At 44.3% G+C, this 18,460-nt stretch overlaps 1 protein-coding gene across 9 annotated transcripts in view; it reads left to right on the top strand.

Annotated features, from left to right (window-relative positions):
- Positions 1 to 18,460, top strand: part of arhgef18b (rho/rac guanine nucleotide exchange factor (GEF) 18b) — a 232,652-nt gene that overhangs the window by 199,114 nt on the left and 15,078 nt on the right. For 6 of the 9 annotated variants that reach the window (XM_068016099.1, XM_068016098.1, XM_068016096.1 and 3 more), the window contains 16 exons: positions 534 to 681; positions 1,366 to 1,481; positions 1,979 to 2,119; positions 3,396 to 3,646; positions 6,280 to 6,405; positions 6,538 to 6,655; positions 7,526 to 7,780; positions 9,335 to 9,411; positions 9,965 to 10,143; positions 10,737 to 10,819; positions 11,432 to 11,611; positions 13,003 to 13,143; positions 13,236 to 13,369; positions 14,612 to 14,668; positions 15,392 to 15,439; positions 16,360 to 16,830. In XM_068016099.1, coding sequence (XP_067872200.1) covers positions 534 to 681; positions 1,366 to 1,481; positions 1,979 to 2,119; positions 3,396 to 3,646; positions 6,280 to 6,405; positions 6,538 to 6,655; positions 7,526 to 7,780; positions 9,335 to 9,411; positions 9,965 to 10,143; positions 10,737 to 10,819; positions 11,432 to 11,611; positions 13,003 to 13,143; positions 13,236 to 13,369; positions 14,612 to 14,668; positions 15,392 to 15,439; positions 16,360 to 16,830 — 2,525 coding nt within the window. The remainder of the gene's footprint in view (positions 1 to 533; positions 682 to 1,365; positions 1,482 to 1,978; positions 2,120 to 3,395; positions 3,647 to 6,279; positions 6,406 to 6,537; positions 6,656 to 7,525; positions 7,781 to 9,334; positions 9,412 to 9,964; positions 10,144 to 10,736; positions 10,820 to 11,431; positions 11,612 to 13,002; positions 13,144 to 13,235; positions 13,370 to 14,611; positions 14,669 to 15,391; positions 15,440 to 16,359; positions 16,831 to 18,460) is intronic. The other 3 variants (XM_068016097.1, XM_068016095.1, XM_068016092.1) reach the window with 1 other exon arrangement.

Genomic DNA, 18,460 nt, shown 5'->3' with positions numbered 1-18,460 from the left:
TTGAATATAGCTTTGAGACCTTTAATGTCCACAAAAGTCACGGAAACGGGCAGGAGGGACTTTAGTTTAATGTATTATCGCATCCAACATTCCCTCAGCACTGCACTGGAGAGGCAGCTGAGATTAGTTTGTCTGTGGATGAAGCACTTTGAGATTTTTGAAAGGTCTGATAAGTTGTGTAAATGTGAGTCTTTCTGTGCCCTGCAGAAGCACTTGGAGGAGTGGGAGTAATTAACAGTACAACACGGCCACTTCTTAATTTCCACCTTTCCCCATTCACGGATGAATGCTCAAACATAAAGAGCTGACTGGCAGAACAGAACCTGCTCTAATCTGTGCATGAAGTGGAGGTGGAGAAGGGACAGATGGAGGGGGGGCAAAGAGGGTGCAGAGCTGAAGCAGGCAGGGTGGAGAAGAACAGAGCTGGAGGAGAGGGGGCAGGGTTCGAGGACCACGGCACAGAAGCGACAGGGCTGGCGGGATGGAAAGGGAACAGGGATGGACTTGCTTTCTGACACCTAACATTCTCTTAGTAGCATCTTCGGTGAAGGAGCAACCGCGGTGCTTACTGCTGGTCACGGATGGCACGCCTGGCGCTGTGCGGAGTATCGGCATGACCATTCCACCAAGGCGACCTTCTCAACCGTCTTCAACCAGTGCTAACAGCCTCACCATTCACGGGTTAGTACGACTTAATACACTTAGAAAATACCGACAATGGCGAAGCCCCAGGTATTCAGCAATGCATTGTATCCAGTTTATTAAGAATGTTCCTGCAGTCTTGGGAACTATAACTTCCATATAGTTAAATTATTTGGAAATGTTTAGTGCCTGTCATGGCCTCTCCACTGAACCTCATTGTCACTTCACCAGTCCTGCAACCCCTCCACCTCGAAACCAGGGGCCACACAGTGATAGCAGCTAAATCCCTCAAATCCACCCCACTGAGAATATCTGATCCCAGGAATGAGTTACAGGCTGGAATCTAATTGAGGAGTTTGGATGGTTTAAACATAAAATAACATAACTCTGAATGAATTACAGGAAGGAATCTAATTTGATCCATTTAAGATTGCCTATAGAACAGGCAGAGAAGTGTTTCTAATTAGTGACACCAAAATAGCAAGGATATGACAGTAAAATCAGTATCAAAAATAAACCTTTAAATTTAAAAAGAAATAGGCACTGTGGATTGACACTACTAAACAAATTTCACTTGGATCATTTTGGCCAGCTGAGTCATGATACCTTCAGGCCTTATTTAGTTCCAGAGGTGAACAGAATTTGTGCCTTAGTCTACTGAATCACCTGGCCATTTAGCTATCAAGTTTTAACATGTGTACATGTTTGTTTTTCATGGTCTAGAATAACTGCAGGGGAGATGGAGCAGGAGTTGGAGAACGGAATCCCAAAAAACAAAACATACGCCGAGGAATCCCCAAGTCTGGCTTCGTTATCCACTGAGTCCCTTGTGGTAGAAGGTGAGGGGACCCGCTGTGCTGATGAGGGAGGGTTTGATGCGTCTCACCTGTGCAGTACAGCAACAGTTGTGTAAAGCTGCTGCCGCCATGGGGTGCACAAGGCTTGGAGAAAGATCTCTAACCTCTTGTGATCTGCGCTTCCATTTGGTGACATTTCATTTTTGATGGAACCTCCAAAAAATACCTTGATTGCACAAGTCATGTTTTTATTTTAAAAAATCAGAAGGGTAGAGGACAGGAGCTGGGAAATGGGGCAGAGGGAGACTTGATTGAGGCTACTGAAGGTTCTACTGATGAGGCTGTGCGTTGTTGACTCCAATGTGTTGGGGAGGTCAGGAACCCCACTATGTCCTTGGAGCCCCAGTCCTCAGAGCTGGACGATGGGGGTCACTTGCTCATAACTGGTTACAGAGCAGCAGCATGTTCTCCTTGAAATTGCTGTGAGGTAAAGGAAGATAACGTTGCTAACCCATTCTTTCTCCTCTGTGCTGTTTCAGATACCATTTATGCCTCTCTAAAGGCGGAGTTGGAGGCAGACGGTCAGGACTTTGAGGCTGAATCATGGAGTCTTGCAGTGGACCAGGTGTATGCAAAGAAGCAGAGCAAAGAAATCATCAAAAGGCAGGATGTGATTTATGGTGAGCAAATTGTCCATTAGTCACTGCCTCTTTTTAGTTCGTGCTCTCTCTATGTCAGTCAGCCTTGTTGATATTCAGTGAGTTTGAGAGTGTGCTCAGAATCCAGTGAGGAAGCCAGCATGCCTCAATTCTGAGTCACAGTGACTCGGTGAGTTGTGACTATCACACCTCACGTGGGACCACTTTTTTAACAGCACGGTAAGTTTAACGATCTCTCGCTCCCAATGTGGAGCACCTCCCGCCTGGTGTATTTTTCTGGATTTTGCATACAAGCACCTGGTGGTTTACTTTAATTAAAATTATTGGGCTGGGCTATGATCGAGGCTCGGTGTAATTTCTGTCTCTGGCTGGGGCTGGGTGCGTGCTTTCATAAAATCACCCCAATGTGCAGAGATTTTCAATGCAGCTGATGATTGTGCTTTTGCCACAGGTTTCTCTCCTGAAAGTGCTGACTCTTGTTGCACTACAGTTCCACAGATATGAAGCACCCCACCTTCACATACCTGACCAGCTTTCATGTGTGATCTTGAACAGTGTTAACTTTGGTAACAAAATTGCCTGTTATCATAGTCAAGTTTGACCCTGTCCTCACCTGATGTCAGTACCCATGCCTATTCTAGCTGAAGTCCCTAGACAGAGATCTGACACCGTGACAACCAACCGTCCCACCCCACCACCCCTCACCACCTCTAAGGAACAGAGGCCAATTCTAGCATCTTTGTTGCCACTCCCTCACCAATGTCCTGAGCACCTCCTCCCCGCACCCCAACCCCCCCCTCCCCCCAACCACCCACCTCCTTCCCCAGCTGAGATCGGCTAACTCAGCATAGACCAGAAACTGATTTGGATCCACAACATGTGCATGGTTCAGTTCCACATTGGCTATAGTGTGCATTAAATTCCATCATTGGAGCTGTAACATTAAACTAATGCTTGTGATCCCTCACAACGCGCAAAGTTTCCATCCGACCAGTACATCTGCACAGTTACAATAAGGGCTCCTCTGACATATTGAACACACGCACTCTTCCACTGCACTTGTGAGAGATACTACTTTGGACTCTAACTTTAAACAGCACTGGGTAGAGCAGAGTTCTTGACTGTATGAGCAAGGTTAGATGGGCAGAAAGCAAGAGAGGAAGAACACCAGGTGGGTAAAAACCCATTGCTGAATAAAATGACTTGCCCCATTTTTTGCCCCACAACTGCCCTATAATGTTTTATGATAAATCACTTCCCCACCTTCTAACTTTTTTTTAAAAAACTCTTTCCCTAGAGCTGATGCAGACAGAGATGCACCACCTCCGAACTCTGAAAATCATGCTGCACGTGTATGATCGGGGACTAAAGGAGGAGCTTCAGTTTAGTGACGGGGATGTCGGCAGAATCTTTCCCTGCTTGCACCAGTTACTGGAAATCCACAGAGTCTTCTTCTCCCGGCTGAAGGAGAGGAGGAAAGAATCCTTAGAGGAAGGGAGTGAACAGAATTACCTCATCCAGAGAATTGGAGATATCCTCATACAACAGGTAGGGGTCAAAGGTGTGACCTTTATTCAGTTCACACTGAGTTAGCTGAGGGAGACTGAAAGAACCATTACAGTTTGCCTCCGTGCCCCTGGGCCAGAGGCGTGGGGAAATTGGCTGATTCTGATTGCTTGCCTGTGACTTCTCCCAGGAATTCTCCACCTGTGGACACTGTAGTGATGACTCCCAAGGTTGAATACCCGACAAGCGGTCACTGGCAGAAAGAATGAATGAAGAGCTAGAGGGCTGATATTTTGATACTGTGCATGATTAAAGTACCTTAATCTCTTGGGGCTTCAGTTGCTTTGTGCAAATAATAGGAATTGGGGATGATTATAAGGCAGGTAATTTTTCAGCAAGATACACTTAACGTTGTACGCAGCAGCGGAACTGGAGCAGTTTACAGTGGTGCCCTTGTCCCATGATATAAATTTAGTGCCTTGTAAAAGAAGCCTGCCATTACCTCCCTCCTTGTTCTTATCTCAGGAAACATCAAGTCCTTTCCATTCTGCAGCGTGAAGTGAACCAGGTTATTGGTGTCTATTTGTATAGTGCAGACTTAAATAAACATTTTTTTTGACGCTCCCAAAGGAAGCTGTAGTTAACAGCATTCAGAGTGCACATATATCATGTGTCAAGTGATGTGTGTTAGTAAATGGGATGAATTTTTTGGTTCTTTAACTTGGTCATTTAATTTCTGGTTGTGAGTGTGGTAGTGGAGGCGGAAACCTTCTACTGTTAGTTGGGCAGCTGCTATTTGTGTTTTTCCCAAGGTGCATTCAGTAAATTATTACTTCATGAAGGCATTTAATTCACTGATCTGTATTGTTAACAGCCTCAGATGGTAGGGGTGCTACGATTGGCCTCAACGTTACAACAGTGACCACACTTGGTTGATTGTAAAGTGCTTTGGGATGCCCTGAGGCCTTGAAAGATGTTTTTTTTTTAAAGTCATTCAACGCCCCTGTGTTAGGGAGAGAAAAAGTCAGCAATACTTCATGCTGCCGATCCCTTCACCCCTCCCTGCCACAGCATGCATGGCAGGACACTGTAGGATGCTGATAATGCACCCCTCCCCATGTTTCAATAACCTGCTGAAATTCACTCTTAAGAGCACAGGTAGGAGGGCAGCAGAGAACTGCTATTCCCCTTGAAAGTGTACCCTAGTGTGAGGCAGTGCCTCCAGGAGAGGAGAAAATGGGGTGGGTAAAGAGAGTTAATGAAACAGAGCAAATCAGTCTCTTGGCACTGTTCAATACTGTTAATACAGCAGTATCTTTTATTGAGTCGTAAAGTATTTTGTGGCTGGACAGCTAGTAGACTCCTTGGAGTTTTGCAAGAAGTTTATGTGCAACACAGTTGCTAACGGTACAGTTGAGTACCAGTCCTGGCTCAGTACAGCTTAATACTGATGCCAAACACGGACATTTGGTCCATTATTATTGCCGAACAAACACTCTGCCTGTAACTAAACCTTTGAACAATTCCCTGCCACATGACATTTACAGTAATGAATAGCATTGGGGGATGTCCCTGATGGTGAATGTTGGCAGGCTCACTAATAATGGGGGAACTGGAGCAATGGTCAATGAACCCAATCCTGTCCTTAGACTTAAACCGCCATGCCCGTACCCCTCTTCTCGGGATTGTCGTAGACCCTTCTGGGAGCTCCTTGTATACTGCATTGTGTGTGCAAATTCTGTTAATCTGTGAACGCTGCCATTGGGCACCTGGGAGTAGACCCACTAAAGGCCTTTAACTCATCAAATTGCGAAAATAAATTCTGCATCGCAGCTTTGAGTTTTGGTTTCATGCCTCTTATTTGAAGTAACAGGTGTTGCAAGGAGCTAATTTTGCACTGAATCTTCATTCTCACTTGAGAAAGGCTCCACATTGTCTGATGCAGTAAATAGGGAAGTGTCACACTGCTGTAGTAGTGGGAGCATAACTGGTAGCTAAGTCACATTGTTGGGCTAGTGTAGAGGGAGCCTTACTCAATCAATTTTGTGCTGTACCTGCCCTGGGTGTGTTTGTATGGACTGTATAGAGGGAGCTGGACTCTGTTCTAACCTGTTTTTTTTTGTATCTAACCCCGTTTTTCTTTTTTTTTCCAAGGTGGCCTTTATACCCCAGCCCCCCTTTATATTTTTTCATGTCGAGGGGGCCTTTATTCCTCAGGCCCCCTTTATATACATATTTACATTTTAAAAATAACTTTATTAAAAACAGATAAATAAACAAAAACTCAAATTAAAATGCCATTCTCGGCATCGACGATGCACTCCAGTCCCTGCGGTGCCCACCGGTCGCGGAAGGCCTCAAGCGTGCCGGCAGACACCGCATGCTCCGTGCTGTACCTGCCCTGGGAGTGTTTGGGACTGTGTAGGGGAAGATTTACTCCGTATCTGACCCCTGTGCTGCGCCTGCCCTGGGAGTGTTTGGGACTGTGTAGGGGTAGGTTTACTCTACCTAACCCAAGCCGAGTCTCTGGAAGAGAAAAATGTCCAATTCCCCATCAGTGTCATTCTTTGTCAAAAATTCACTTTTTTAAACAAAAGACAGATTATAAAGAAGTTTTTTTAAAGTAATCTTGTGAAGTAATTTTTTGGGGTGTTTACAAATGTATTTTGCCTCAGTTTTCAGGTGAATATGGAGAGGAAATGAAGACCCAGTATGGGGATTTCTGCGGTCAGCACAACGAGGCAGTGAATTATTACAAAGAAATGTACCAGCAGAACAAGAAGTTCCAGAACCTGATCAAGGTGAGTACTCTGCAGGGAGACACAAGTAGCAGCAGGGAGCATCTAACCTACTGCACAACCTGTTTCCCACCCTGGAAAAATCATACAGTGAGACGTGCCTTTTTAAAAGCTATCACATTTCTTCTTTTCCAGAAATTAAATAATTTCTCCGTGGTGAGGCGTCTTGGAGTGCAGGAATGCATTTTACTGGTCACTCAACGTATAACTAAGTACCCTGTGCTGGTGGAGAGGCTTATTCAGAATACTGAAGGTATGAAAGTGTGTCGAAGCAGTCACTCAGCTGCTTTATAGAGAAGATTGTATTGTTTTGCTCTGCATTTCAAAAAGCAAGTAAGATGAGACAGTGCTCATTGTGGAACTGCAATATATTGACTTTTTACTATTTGTGCAAAACACCTCAATGATCCAAACCCTCTTTCTACATTACAACTTTCCTTGTCTTTCTCTTTCTCTTGTAGGCACCATTACAGTCAATGCAACTCTGAGATTTCCTCCCTTGTTCCTGATCAGCTTCAAATCCCCTCCATTCTTCGACTCTTGTTCCTCTCTGCATTTTGTTAAAATCAACTAACACCGCACTGTTTCCTACTTTTAACTCATTCCTTTCCAGGATCCTTGTTGCTGCAAGTGCCTCTGACCCTCTATTCACAGCTGTCCAGCTGAGAGACATTGACCCAGCTGGGATTCAGTATTCTCCTTTCTTGGTCCACAGTGGGTTCATTAGGAGGCAGGGTTATCCCAGCTTTCATACCTTGAGTGAGAAGGCCTCCTTAAAATGAAACTCCCAAATAGAACTATGGGTCTTACAGTGTTTGTTTTCTTTCTCCCTATGGGAAAATGTCAGCTCTCCACACATGGAATGTCTGTCCTTTGTGATGTGATTTAAATCAGGAGCTCACTGCATGGGGGAATCGCAGGCACAGATCCCATCATATCACTCTGTGGTACAATGTGTGCACCATTCCTGGGAGGGAACCTTAAACAGCACACTGGTTGGCATTATGGCTACTGAGCAACACTGAGAGAAGTAAATAAATGGGAATTTCCATCCCACAAATGGAGATTCCTGTTAGTGTACAGTCTTGAGTCAAATTGATGAGTGCGCTTGTGTTTTTCGAAGCTGGCTCGGAGGATCATGAAGAGCTGACCAAGGCATTGCTCCTAATAAAGGACACAATAACGGAGGTGGACGAGAAGGTGAACGTGTGTGAGAAAGCTCGGCGTTTGAAGGAAATTGTGAATCGGATGGAAATCAAGTCGATAGCCAAGCTCAAGAATGGAGATACTTTCCGAAAAATAGACATGTTGAGAGCAAAGAGGAGACTTTTGCACGAAGGAGTCGTCTGCTGGAAGGCTGCATCTGGACGACTAAAAGGTAGAAATTCCTTTATTGCCATGAGATAGAAGGAAATAGTGAAGTGTTAAAAGGCAGCTGACTGTAAGAAGTGTCCATTACGGGGCAGGCAGCCTGTACAACACAGCAACAAGAGCCCAGTCAAATAGGGCGACTGGACCTGACCTGGTAACTCCATCCTCGTTTTATGATCTCAAAAATCGGGAAACTACTGAAATCAATAACCAGAATAATATGGAAGAGTAATAACTGGCAGGTCCCAAATTAATGTTTAAAATCCATATTGTATAGTAGCCCAGTTTTTCCAAGTGGCATTACTTTAATACCAATGCTAACTGCTAATGTTAAATGTTGATCAGAAAATGTAGACTTCCGAAAGGCCTTTGATAAAGTACTGCATGAGTGGCTTCTCCAAACTGAAATTGGTAGGTATCAAAGACATAGACACTAATTAGGTAATTAACAGGAAGAGACAGAGGGTAGTCATAAAGGGGGTAAATACTCAGTGGGATGCCACTCTGAGACCTTGCTGGAATGTAAATGATGTGTGAATGCAATCTCTGCAAAGTACAAAAGAGCAAACTTACATTTATACATCAGCTTTCCCATCTCTGTTCATCCAAACATCCTATTATCTAGGAAAATGTGACAGCCATTCTGCGCACAGCAAGGTTCCAGAGTAGACGAAGAAAAGCTGATTCCATGAGCTGATGTAAGGGCTTGGAGTCACAGATTTCAGGTTTTGGGCAAGAGATATGGCGGGATGTGAGGAAGAACTTTTTTTTTTAACACAGCAAGAGGTAATTACCTGGAACTATGAGGATGCTGGAAGTGGAGATGTGTAATGATTTTAAAACAAAATTGGATAGGTACTTGAGGGAAATAAACTTGCAGGGCTGTGGGAATAGAGCAGAGGAATAAGACTGACTGGATTGCTCTCCAGAGAGCAGGCATGGACATCGATGGGCCAAATGGCCTCCTACATTGTTATGACTCTATGTTCTGTTTTTGGTGGTCATTTGGAATAAATATTTGCCAAGTCACAAGAGCGATAAGGTGTTTTATGTTCTCCTGAATAGGGAAACGGTAGTTTGGGGTTAATATCTCATCTGAAAGACAGTATCTCCGATAATGCTACACTCCCTCAGTATTAGTTCCTGCCTATGTTATGGTTAAATTCATAGTGCAGCGTGAACCCACAATCTTTACACGATGAGTCAACTTTTGACATAACAGCAAGCAAGGGGGCACCACAGACTCAAGAAAGGAGGCAGATCTTACAAAGAGGTTGCAATACAGTTTACACCTGGGCAGATTAATAGCAAATGAAGTTGAATATGACTAATACAAGGTACTGAATAGTGAAATTAAAAATGAGGCCCACGTACTCCAGCTTGCCAAGGGGGACGTTGGAAGATGCTCTCGGGACCCTGGGCTTGTGGAGGGTTTGAAATGCTAGAACATCTTTCTTTATCTGTCCTAAGTTTGAGGAATTGGAACGCAAAGTTGTCTGGGTTTTTATGGGCAGAAGGAGTATCGGTATTTTATTAACCATTTTTCTGTTCCACTTCTTAGATATTCTGGCCCTCGTTTTGTCAGATGTGATTCTGTTACTTCAGGAAAAGGACCAGAAATACTCATTTGCTGCAGTGGTAAGTGTGGGGTGGGGGGGGAGGTGTTGTAAAAAGACAGCATATTGACAGGACTTACTTACATATTTGCTTGTGGACTGAGGATGTGTGCCATGGGCAGTGCAGTGCAAGGCGTTGGCACTGATGTACTCTCTTTCCTGTTCTCTTGCAGGAGCTGAGTCAGTCAAGCTTGGGATATGGCCCAATGGATACTGACCATCCTTCAATATTTTGCCCAAATACCTGTTTTTCGATAAACCCAGCCAGTAAAAGGTTGATTTTAACCCTGCCCACTTGACAGAAACAAGCTGGGTGATCAGTTAAAGTGGCCCCACTTGAGAGCGAGTCACAGAGGACAATCCCAGTATCATGCTCAAGGGTGTTGGTGGAGGCCAACGAGCGGCCAGTTACTTGCTTTGCAATCTGGGGCTCGCCATAAGATTGAAGGGAACAGAAAATTAGAGGGAAAGGGAATTATTTTTTTCCTGTTTAAGTTTCCGTTACAGCTGCCATCTTGTGTGTTTTGAGTCATTTTACCCTCTCACTAACTCTGTCTCCTCATCTAACTTCTCAGGACCAGAAGCCAGCTGGCATCTCATTGCACAAGCTGATCGTTAGAGAAGTGGCCAATGAAGAGAAAGGAATGTTCCTCATCAGTGCCTCTGACGAAGGCCCCGAGATGTATGAGATCCACACCAACTCGAAGGAGGAGCGCAACACTTGGATGGCAGTTATCCGGGATGCAATAGATAGGTAGTGCAGCTTCCCATCTGAAGTGGCAACATTGTTTGTATTATAGTGACTCCGTTAATTGGAGAGCAATGCCAGCCCATGGAGGTGTCTGCCCAACTTACCCCTTTCCAATCCACCTCGCTAATCTCCTGCCACACCCAGAACATACACAATAATACATTTTAAAAACATGACTTTTACCTTAATTTGTAATTTAGAGTTTCCTTTAGACGGTTAACTTGCTAATGTTGCTGCCTTGAACAGCTCCCCCACTGGATCTGGGCCCCTTTAGTGTCGAACTCCCTCACCCTCTTTCACTCACATGTTGAGTCTGTGTCAAGTTCCCGATAACCAACGTCACTAAATAACAGATTATCTGGTCATTTATCACATTGCTGTTTGTGGGATCTTGCTGTGTGTAAATTAGCTGCCGCATTTCCTACATTACAACAGTGACTACACTTCAAAAGGACTTCATTGGTTGTGAAAGGCGCAATAGAAATGCATTTTTTTTATTTCTTTACCGAGGCAAAAACTGCCGTATCAGAATCTCTGCCTGCAGATGAGACCTGTGACTTCATGCCAGCGGTTAAACAGCTTTTCTTTTTCCTCAGGTATCCGATAGAAGAGGAGGCAGCTCGCGGTGAAGAACGGCGACAGGATGAGAGAAGAGCAGCTCGAATAAACGAGCTCCAACGTAAGATGATATCAGAGAACCTGCCACTGGACTCTGATAACAAAATACTACTGTTTTTATGTTGGCAGTTTTTGCTCCAGGCGAGGTCTGTTAGTGTGGGGATTTGGAATATTGTCTGTTTTAGGCACCCAGAATCCTAGGTTCTGACCTATATTGGAGGTGCACAGAAACTGGCAGGCTTTGCCTCTTGATCTGCGAACCTAAACAGTACGTGTTGGCTGGTTATTTGACTGTGGAGGGCACCGCGTCCAAATACAATCCTGTCCTCGCGATGACTGTTTGTACATTTTGTACTGGAGAGTCACTGGGAAATGCTCAGGAGTGGAAACTTTCCTTTCTATAGCCCAGAGGCACAATTGAATTGTTAACACTCTTCCCACTCGCTGCCTGAGATCAGCCAACTTAGCACATACTGAGGGATTGACCCTGGGCTTTGTGGCATGGTACTACACCAGACAGTGCCTTTGACCTCATCATAGTTGGTGAGTTGCAGTCAGTCACTTTGGCTGTCATGTTTTGGATTGTGGCAATGCCCTGCGTTATGTAACCTGGTGAAGTGATCGACAGCTTTGTGTCACAGCTTCTCAGAGTTCTCGTCTGTCCTGTTTTTAGAATGTCTGAACGCAAAAGACGAAGTGCTCAGGCAGACCCTGGCTGAAAAGTTGGATATTTACAGTGATATAGCGGAAGTCAACGGGTATTTGGATGCGGGGAGGTCACGTGTGCTGCTTCGAGCTGACAACCTGGAGTGTCAGCGAGGAGATGTCATCCTTAATAAGGTGCTGAAAGAAGGTGAGTTAGAGCTGTGTTTGGAACTAGCAGAAAGACTGAGGTCAGTGATTTTTATGAAGGTGGCTATGTCATGAAATTCTGTCCTTTGGTTGAAGTAATTACAGGGCAAGTATGTATCTGCTATCGAAAACCCACTCACCTAGTGTACCTGAATAATAAAGGACAACAGTCAAATGCCAGCTCCCCACTTAGTTTATTCCACCTGTGGTTTTCCTATTTCCTCCACTCCCCTTGTAAAGACATAGACACTCAGGCACAGCCATTTTCTGCCACTTCTCCATGTCTAAACTGTGGCAGAGTTTTAGACTATTCAACTGTGGGGACATCACAACCAAAACAAGTCCTGACCTCTTTTTATCCCAATGCACTGAAGCCAATTGTCGCCGTTCCCTCTTGTCACCCTGACTAAGTTCAGTGAATGCACTGCTGACTGACCATCTAATTGTTGACCACCTTGATCTGTACTTGAGTGCTGGCAATGGAATGGCTTGCTTTTTTAATAAACTCTTGGACACCTAGAGCGGGTGGGGGAGGTGAAAACCTCACTGTTAAATCTCACCCATGAAACTAACCAAACTAAGTCTGCTCTGCTGTCCTATTAATTCAATGCACAGTCCTCAGAAATCTGTTTTCAATTGGCTTAACTGGAATTTTTTTTTTAATTTTCCTCTGTTAAACTCCAGAAAGCTTGTTATGGAGCCTAACTTTACTCAGTTAATGCCTGACTTTACTCAGTTTCACATTAATTGTACAGAGTAAAAGGATTTACAAAATTGTAGCTCCTCACTCAAACCCTCCACAAGTCTCACTGAGTGCTTGTAAGTGCTCAAGTAAGACCCCAATTAGCACCCTCCATCTGCATATAATCAAATTGATACACAATTAACAGATTAACACCCAGCTCAAGGAGGCAGTCTGACTTTAGGCCAGTGCAATCTCAAATGGCCTAGTCTGTGCAGTGTGGATTGAGGACTGGCTGATGCCAGCAATGGTCTAATTAAATGGTGAAAGAGGGGCTGAATAACCTACCCTTTCCCAGTAATGTTCCCTTGTATATGTTCATTCTGGAAGTTGCAGCCTGCCTTTCAGGAAATCTACCGAAAGAAAATACTATCAGGCCCATTGGTAATACCACCACCAGCTCATCCCTCTGTTAGATGGTATAATCTTGCACACCATCCCCCTTCCCAAATACTAGTAATGAGTAATGTTAACTTTCAAACAAAACCAGGAAAGAAGCCAGCAGCCAAAATTTGCAAAAAGTGTCTTTCTTTTCATGTGCACAAGATGATGCTACTCAGAAAGACGGGACTGACCAGTGAGGGCACACAGACTCTTTGGAGCTTTCTAATCAAGCCCTGTATAAACAGCATGACCTTTCATCCTTCCAGCTGAAAATCTTCAAAGCTTGATTGCTGCTCAGCCCAGCAGCACAAATTGGCAGTTGGACGACAGCTTGGGGTCGTCGGGTTTGCCACGGCGAGCAGAGACTTTTGGAGGCTACGACAGCAGTTCCGTTAATCCAGGCAAAGGTAAGTGAGAGTGGCAGGCTGTGTGAAAGTCGCAATGTTCCTATGTCAGGTCTGCAGTTCTCCATTTGCCTTTTGACTTCTTTTATTTCCAGATGGCTCCATCAAGAAAAAGTCAAACACTCTGTCATCCAGCAGCGAGCTGAAGGTGAAGGAAAAAGCTGGATCTCGGGCCAGTTCTGATCCTCAACTGCAGGACATGTGCAGCGATAGTGAGAGTGCACGGACGGTACAGTAATTCTAAAGAGCCCTTCATGTCAGAGGTTTCATTCCTGTGTCCAGTGTCTGCCATATATCCCTTTACTTCCCCAACAATAAACATGTTGACATTTGACATGCGGTTGATGAGAAACCCCATCCTAATGGTGTAAATAATAATTATCCTGTATGTAACAGAAATTGTAACTATGTAGAAATTACAATACTTCAACAGGCCATTCGGACCAACTAGTCCGTGGTGTTAATCTCCACATGTGCATTGTGCCTAACCCACCTGACTGCTCTGTTCCCATATCCCTTTATTATCTTTTCCTAACCATCCATCTAACCAATTCTGAAATGTTGACTTGGAATCTGCTTCAGTCACCTAACTCCACTAGATTATTCCACAGCCCTTTGTACAGCAGTTCCTCCTGCTTTGTCCTAAATCTTGTACATTTAGCCTTACATCTGTGGCCCATTGTTCTAAGCCCCTCAATCACTAGAAAGTCTATTTCTATCTACCCTGTCCCATCCTTTTAAACACCTCTATCAAATCACCTTGCGTAACCTCCTATTCTAACAAAACCAGTCCCAGTTTTGAAAATGAGCCATGGCTGTTACTTTTTTCCTCTTCCCTAATCTGGGTACTAGTTAGCTATCATAGCCCTGCCACGATCCTAATTTAGATCAGCTAACAGAACAAATCAGGGCTTCAACACGGGATCTTCCTTATCTATGCGGCTCAGCTGACTGAGTCAGCAAGGGAGATTGCAGGATTTTTGTTAAAGGATGAAAATGGCAATCGTTCCAACTCTGAATTAAACATAAACGTATGGGGCTACATTGCTTAAAATTGGAGAACGCGACAGAATAATGAAAGATCAGATTGTGACTTGAGTTCTCATAATTGCATTGCCACTAATAAGACTTTATTGCAAACCTGAATGACCATCTTATCCCCCATATTGAGACATAGAAATAAGGGGAAGATTTTCCTTCACGAATTCATCTTAACAAAAAAGTCAGCACAAAGCTGAGAAATGCGATTAATCTGCTAGCATCAGTGAACATCCAGAGAATACATCCTTAAACAGTGAAATTAACGGTTTAAATATCAGGCGTTTGGTGCCAGCATTATTAACCAGAGGATTTTACAGCAACGCTTCCTGCTACTGTGCTGGTCCGAGCAGATTGACTCCACATGCCAGAGGCCCCCATTTGGTAATTCTCTGGCAATTCTAACTTGGTGATTCCATTCCCTCTATTTCAGAGTGATCTATCCCGGTGGTACAGCATGAATAACAGCAGATTGCTGCCTGATGCAGAAGTAAGATTCTGTCATTCTACTTCTGTTTTCTAAATGAATTTGATAAAACAGGGCAATGTTATCTGAAAGTAAAATAATAGAAGGAAAGAGATTTTTGTAAGTGTTCAGAACAGGTATCTATAGGCCTAAGCATTCACCCCCTCTACTACCAGCGCACTGCTGTTGTATTGTGTACAGTCTGCAAGGTGCAACTGCAACACCTCTCCAAGGCTTCTTCAGCAGCACTTCTCAACTCTGCCAGAAGAACGAGGGCAGCTGGGGCATAGGAATGCCAAGTTCCAACCATCCTGATTTTGAGAAGTTGAGGTAACTGAACTGAGGTGATGAGGCAGTGTTAAACTTGGCTTTTAAAACACAGGAGAGAAGGAGGCATTTAGCCCCTCAAGCCTATTCCAACTTTCAATGAGATCATGGCTGATCTGCAACCTGACTCCATATACCTGCCTTTGCCCCATATCTGTTGATACCTTTGGTTAACAAAAAAAAAAACTAGAAGTTGTTGGAGCAAGGGGAAGCTTGGGAAATGGAGGGAGGAGCTATGGTGTTTCGGCAGTACATTTACAGGTTGAGGTACAAGCAGGGCATGTTGAGATGCACTGGCTGTAGCAAAAAATCAGACAGGAAAGTAGCATGTTTGGCAAATTCTGATGTAAACAGTAAGATTCTTGCTGTCGAAAATTTGTATAATTTCTCTTTCTAACAGCTATCTGGTTCTCTCTATAGTTGGTACAGAGTGTACAGACACTGACACATCTGCTGTACAAGCTGAAGGTGAGTGATTTAAAATAATCCTAATAGAACAAGATCACAAGATGGGCACAGATGAGTAAGGGCATTGATCCAGTCCCATTTCAAACTTAGAATCCTCCTATCCCTATACCAGCCGCACAGCATCTAAGGTTAACTAAATCATTCCAGGGTTTTGTTTCCCCTATTATATCCAAGAGCCACCATTTTTTTTATGAAGAACTTGCTGATATCAGCTCATTGCATTGAACCAGTGCCTGCTTGTGTTTCATTCTTTGAAAAAGTAACAGAAAGGATAGATAAAGGTAGTGCAGTAGACGTAATATATTTAGGTTTCCAAAATAATAATCTACCACACAGTAGACTTATGACGACGGTCAACACGTGGAGTCAGGGGACTGGTAGCATAATAGATAGCAAGCTGGCTGCAAAAGAAACCAGAAAACAGGGGTTAACGATAGTTACTCAAACTGGGGAAAAAGGTGGGAAGTGGTGTTCCACAAGGATCAGTGTCAGAACTGCTGTGGTTCACAACTTACATAAACAATTTGGACTCTGGAATCAGAGGTAAAATTTCAAAATTTTCTGATGTCAAATTGGGGGTGTAGTTAATACAGAGGAGGACTGTGACAAAATACAGGAAAATATTAAACTTACAGAATGGGTGTGTAATTGGCAAACTAATTTCAATGTGGATAAGTGAGAGATGGTACACTTTGGTAGGAAGAATAAGGAAGCCACATACTCTTTGGGAAAATAAGTGTCAAAATGGGATGGAGGAGCAGAGGAATTGAGGGGGTACAGAGATTAGAGTAGATAGCTCCAGTTGAAGAGCTAGCAAAGACACAGATGCAATGGGCTGAATGGCCTCCTTTGCTATACATTCCATGCCTGTGCATTTAGTAGCTCTGGTTCATGGCCTATACCCTCTGTGTTTTCCTCAGGTTATGATTGCCCAACAGGACAGCTACATCGAGATGCACCGGTGCATGGGTTCAAGTGGGGAGCGGGACAGGCAGAACCGGCCTCAGATCTCACGTGGGAGCACGCTCCTGGAGCAGGAAAAGCAGCGGAATTTTGAGAAACAGCGCGAAGAGTGGGCCAACGTCCAAAAGCTTCAGAACCAGGTACGGCAGGAGCAGCAGAAGTGGGAGCGGGAGCGAGACCGCCAGAAGCGTGACCTGAACGCCCAGGAGGCTCAGCTGCTGGAGCGCGAGGCGATCTTGCAGCAGCAGAACGAACAGCTGGCTCAGGCCCAGGAGGAGTTGGAACGGCACCGGCAGGATTACCAGCAGGACCTGGAGCGTCTCAGAGAGTCCCAACGAACGGTGGAGAAGGAGAGGGAACGTCTGGAGCAACGACAGCGCAAACAATTCAAGCACAACACAGTCCCGTTTCCATCTGAAACTGGGCAGGTAATGAATTGGGCTTTATCTTTACTGGGGTGACAGTATGATGATTCGGTGTGTGTCCCAGGATGGATGTAAAAGATTTTAATGGCACTATCTCAAAGGCGAGCAGGGAATTTCTCCCACCGTGCCCAAGCCGACATTTAACTCTCAGCTAACACCATGAAACACAGATGTGAGCAAATTGGCTGCTGTGTTTCCTACGTTACAATAGTAACTACATTTCAAAAGTGCTTTGTTGACTGTAAAGCTCTTTAGGACATCTTGAAGTCGTGAAAGGTGTGATATAAATGCAAGTCTTTCTTTCTATGTCTTAATTCTCAATTCTCTCGTCTGCTGGAGGTGCAGACTGAGGCTGGGTACAATTCCATCAGGGCCAGCAGTGCTTTGGTTTCCGTGCCCAAGTAGCCACCTTCATGTGAGAGCATAGACAATGAGTACCAGCAGGCTGATGAACTGCAAAAAGCTACGTGAATTGAAATTAACCTTGTACTATTAGGACTACTGAGCCTGCGCTATAGTCTTGGTGCTTCTCGCATGGTCCTTTTACTCTGCCCTAACTGTATAAAGTGAGTTAAATTTGACCCCTAGTTGGTATCTGGGCCTGGTTTTTAGTGAAAGGACTTGCCTTTATATAACACCTTTCACAACCTCAGGATTTCCCAAGGTACTTTATAACTAATGAAATCCTTTTTGAAGTGTAGTCACCGTTGTAGGAAACGTGGCAGCCAAAATTATGCGCAGGAAGCTCCCACAACCAGCAATGAGATAATGATCAGATAATCTGTTTTTTTAGTGACGGTGATTAGGAAATAAATATTGGTTAGGGCACTGTGGGTCCCAAGAGCTGCCAAATGCAAACATATGAATTAGGAGCAGGAATAGGCCACTCGGCCCTTCGAGCCTGCTCCACCATTCAATACGTTCATGGCTGAACTGATTACTCCACATTTCCACCTACCCCTGATAACCTTTCACCCCCTTGCTTATCAAGAATCTATCTACCCCTGCCTTAAACATATTCAAAGACTCTGCTTCCACTGCCTTTTGAGGAAGAGAATTCTAAAGACTCACAGCCCTCAGAGAATTTCTCCTCATCTGTCTTAAATGGACGACCCCTTATTTTTAAACAGTGACCCCTAGTTCTAGATTCTCCCACAAGGGGAAGCATCCTTTCCACATCCACCTTGTCAAGACCCCTCGGGATCTTTTATGTTTCAATCAAGTCGCCTCTTACTCATCTAAATTCCAGTGGATACAAGCCTAGCCTGTCCAATCTTTCCTCGTAAGGCAGCCCACCCATTCCAGGTATTGGTCTAATAAACCTTCTCTGTACTGCCTCCAATGCATTTACATCCTGTACTGTACACAGTACTCCAGATGTGTTCTCACCAATGCCCTGTATAGCTGAAGCATAACCTCCCTACTTTTGTATTCAATTCACCTCATGATAAACAATAACATTCTATTAGCTTTCCTAATTACTCGCTGTACCTGCATACTAACCTTTTGCGATTCATGCACTCGGACACCCAGATCTATCTGCATCTCGGAGCTATGCAATCTCTCACCATTTAGATAATATGCTTTTTTATTCTTCCTGCCAAAGTGGACAATTTCGCACTTTTCCATATTA

The sequence above is a fragment of the Heterodontus francisci genome, chromosome 36 (assembly GCF_036365525.1).
Source record: "Heterodontus francisci isolate sHetFra1 chromosome 36, sHetFra1.hap1, whole genome shotgun sequence".
Taxonomy (NCBI): Eukaryota; Metazoa; Chordata; class Chondrichthyes; order Heterodontiformes; family Heterodontidae; genus Heterodontus; species Heterodontus francisci.
The sequence above is the reverse complement of the archived record's forward strand: the minus strand, read 5'-3'. Positions and strand labels throughout refer to the sequence as shown.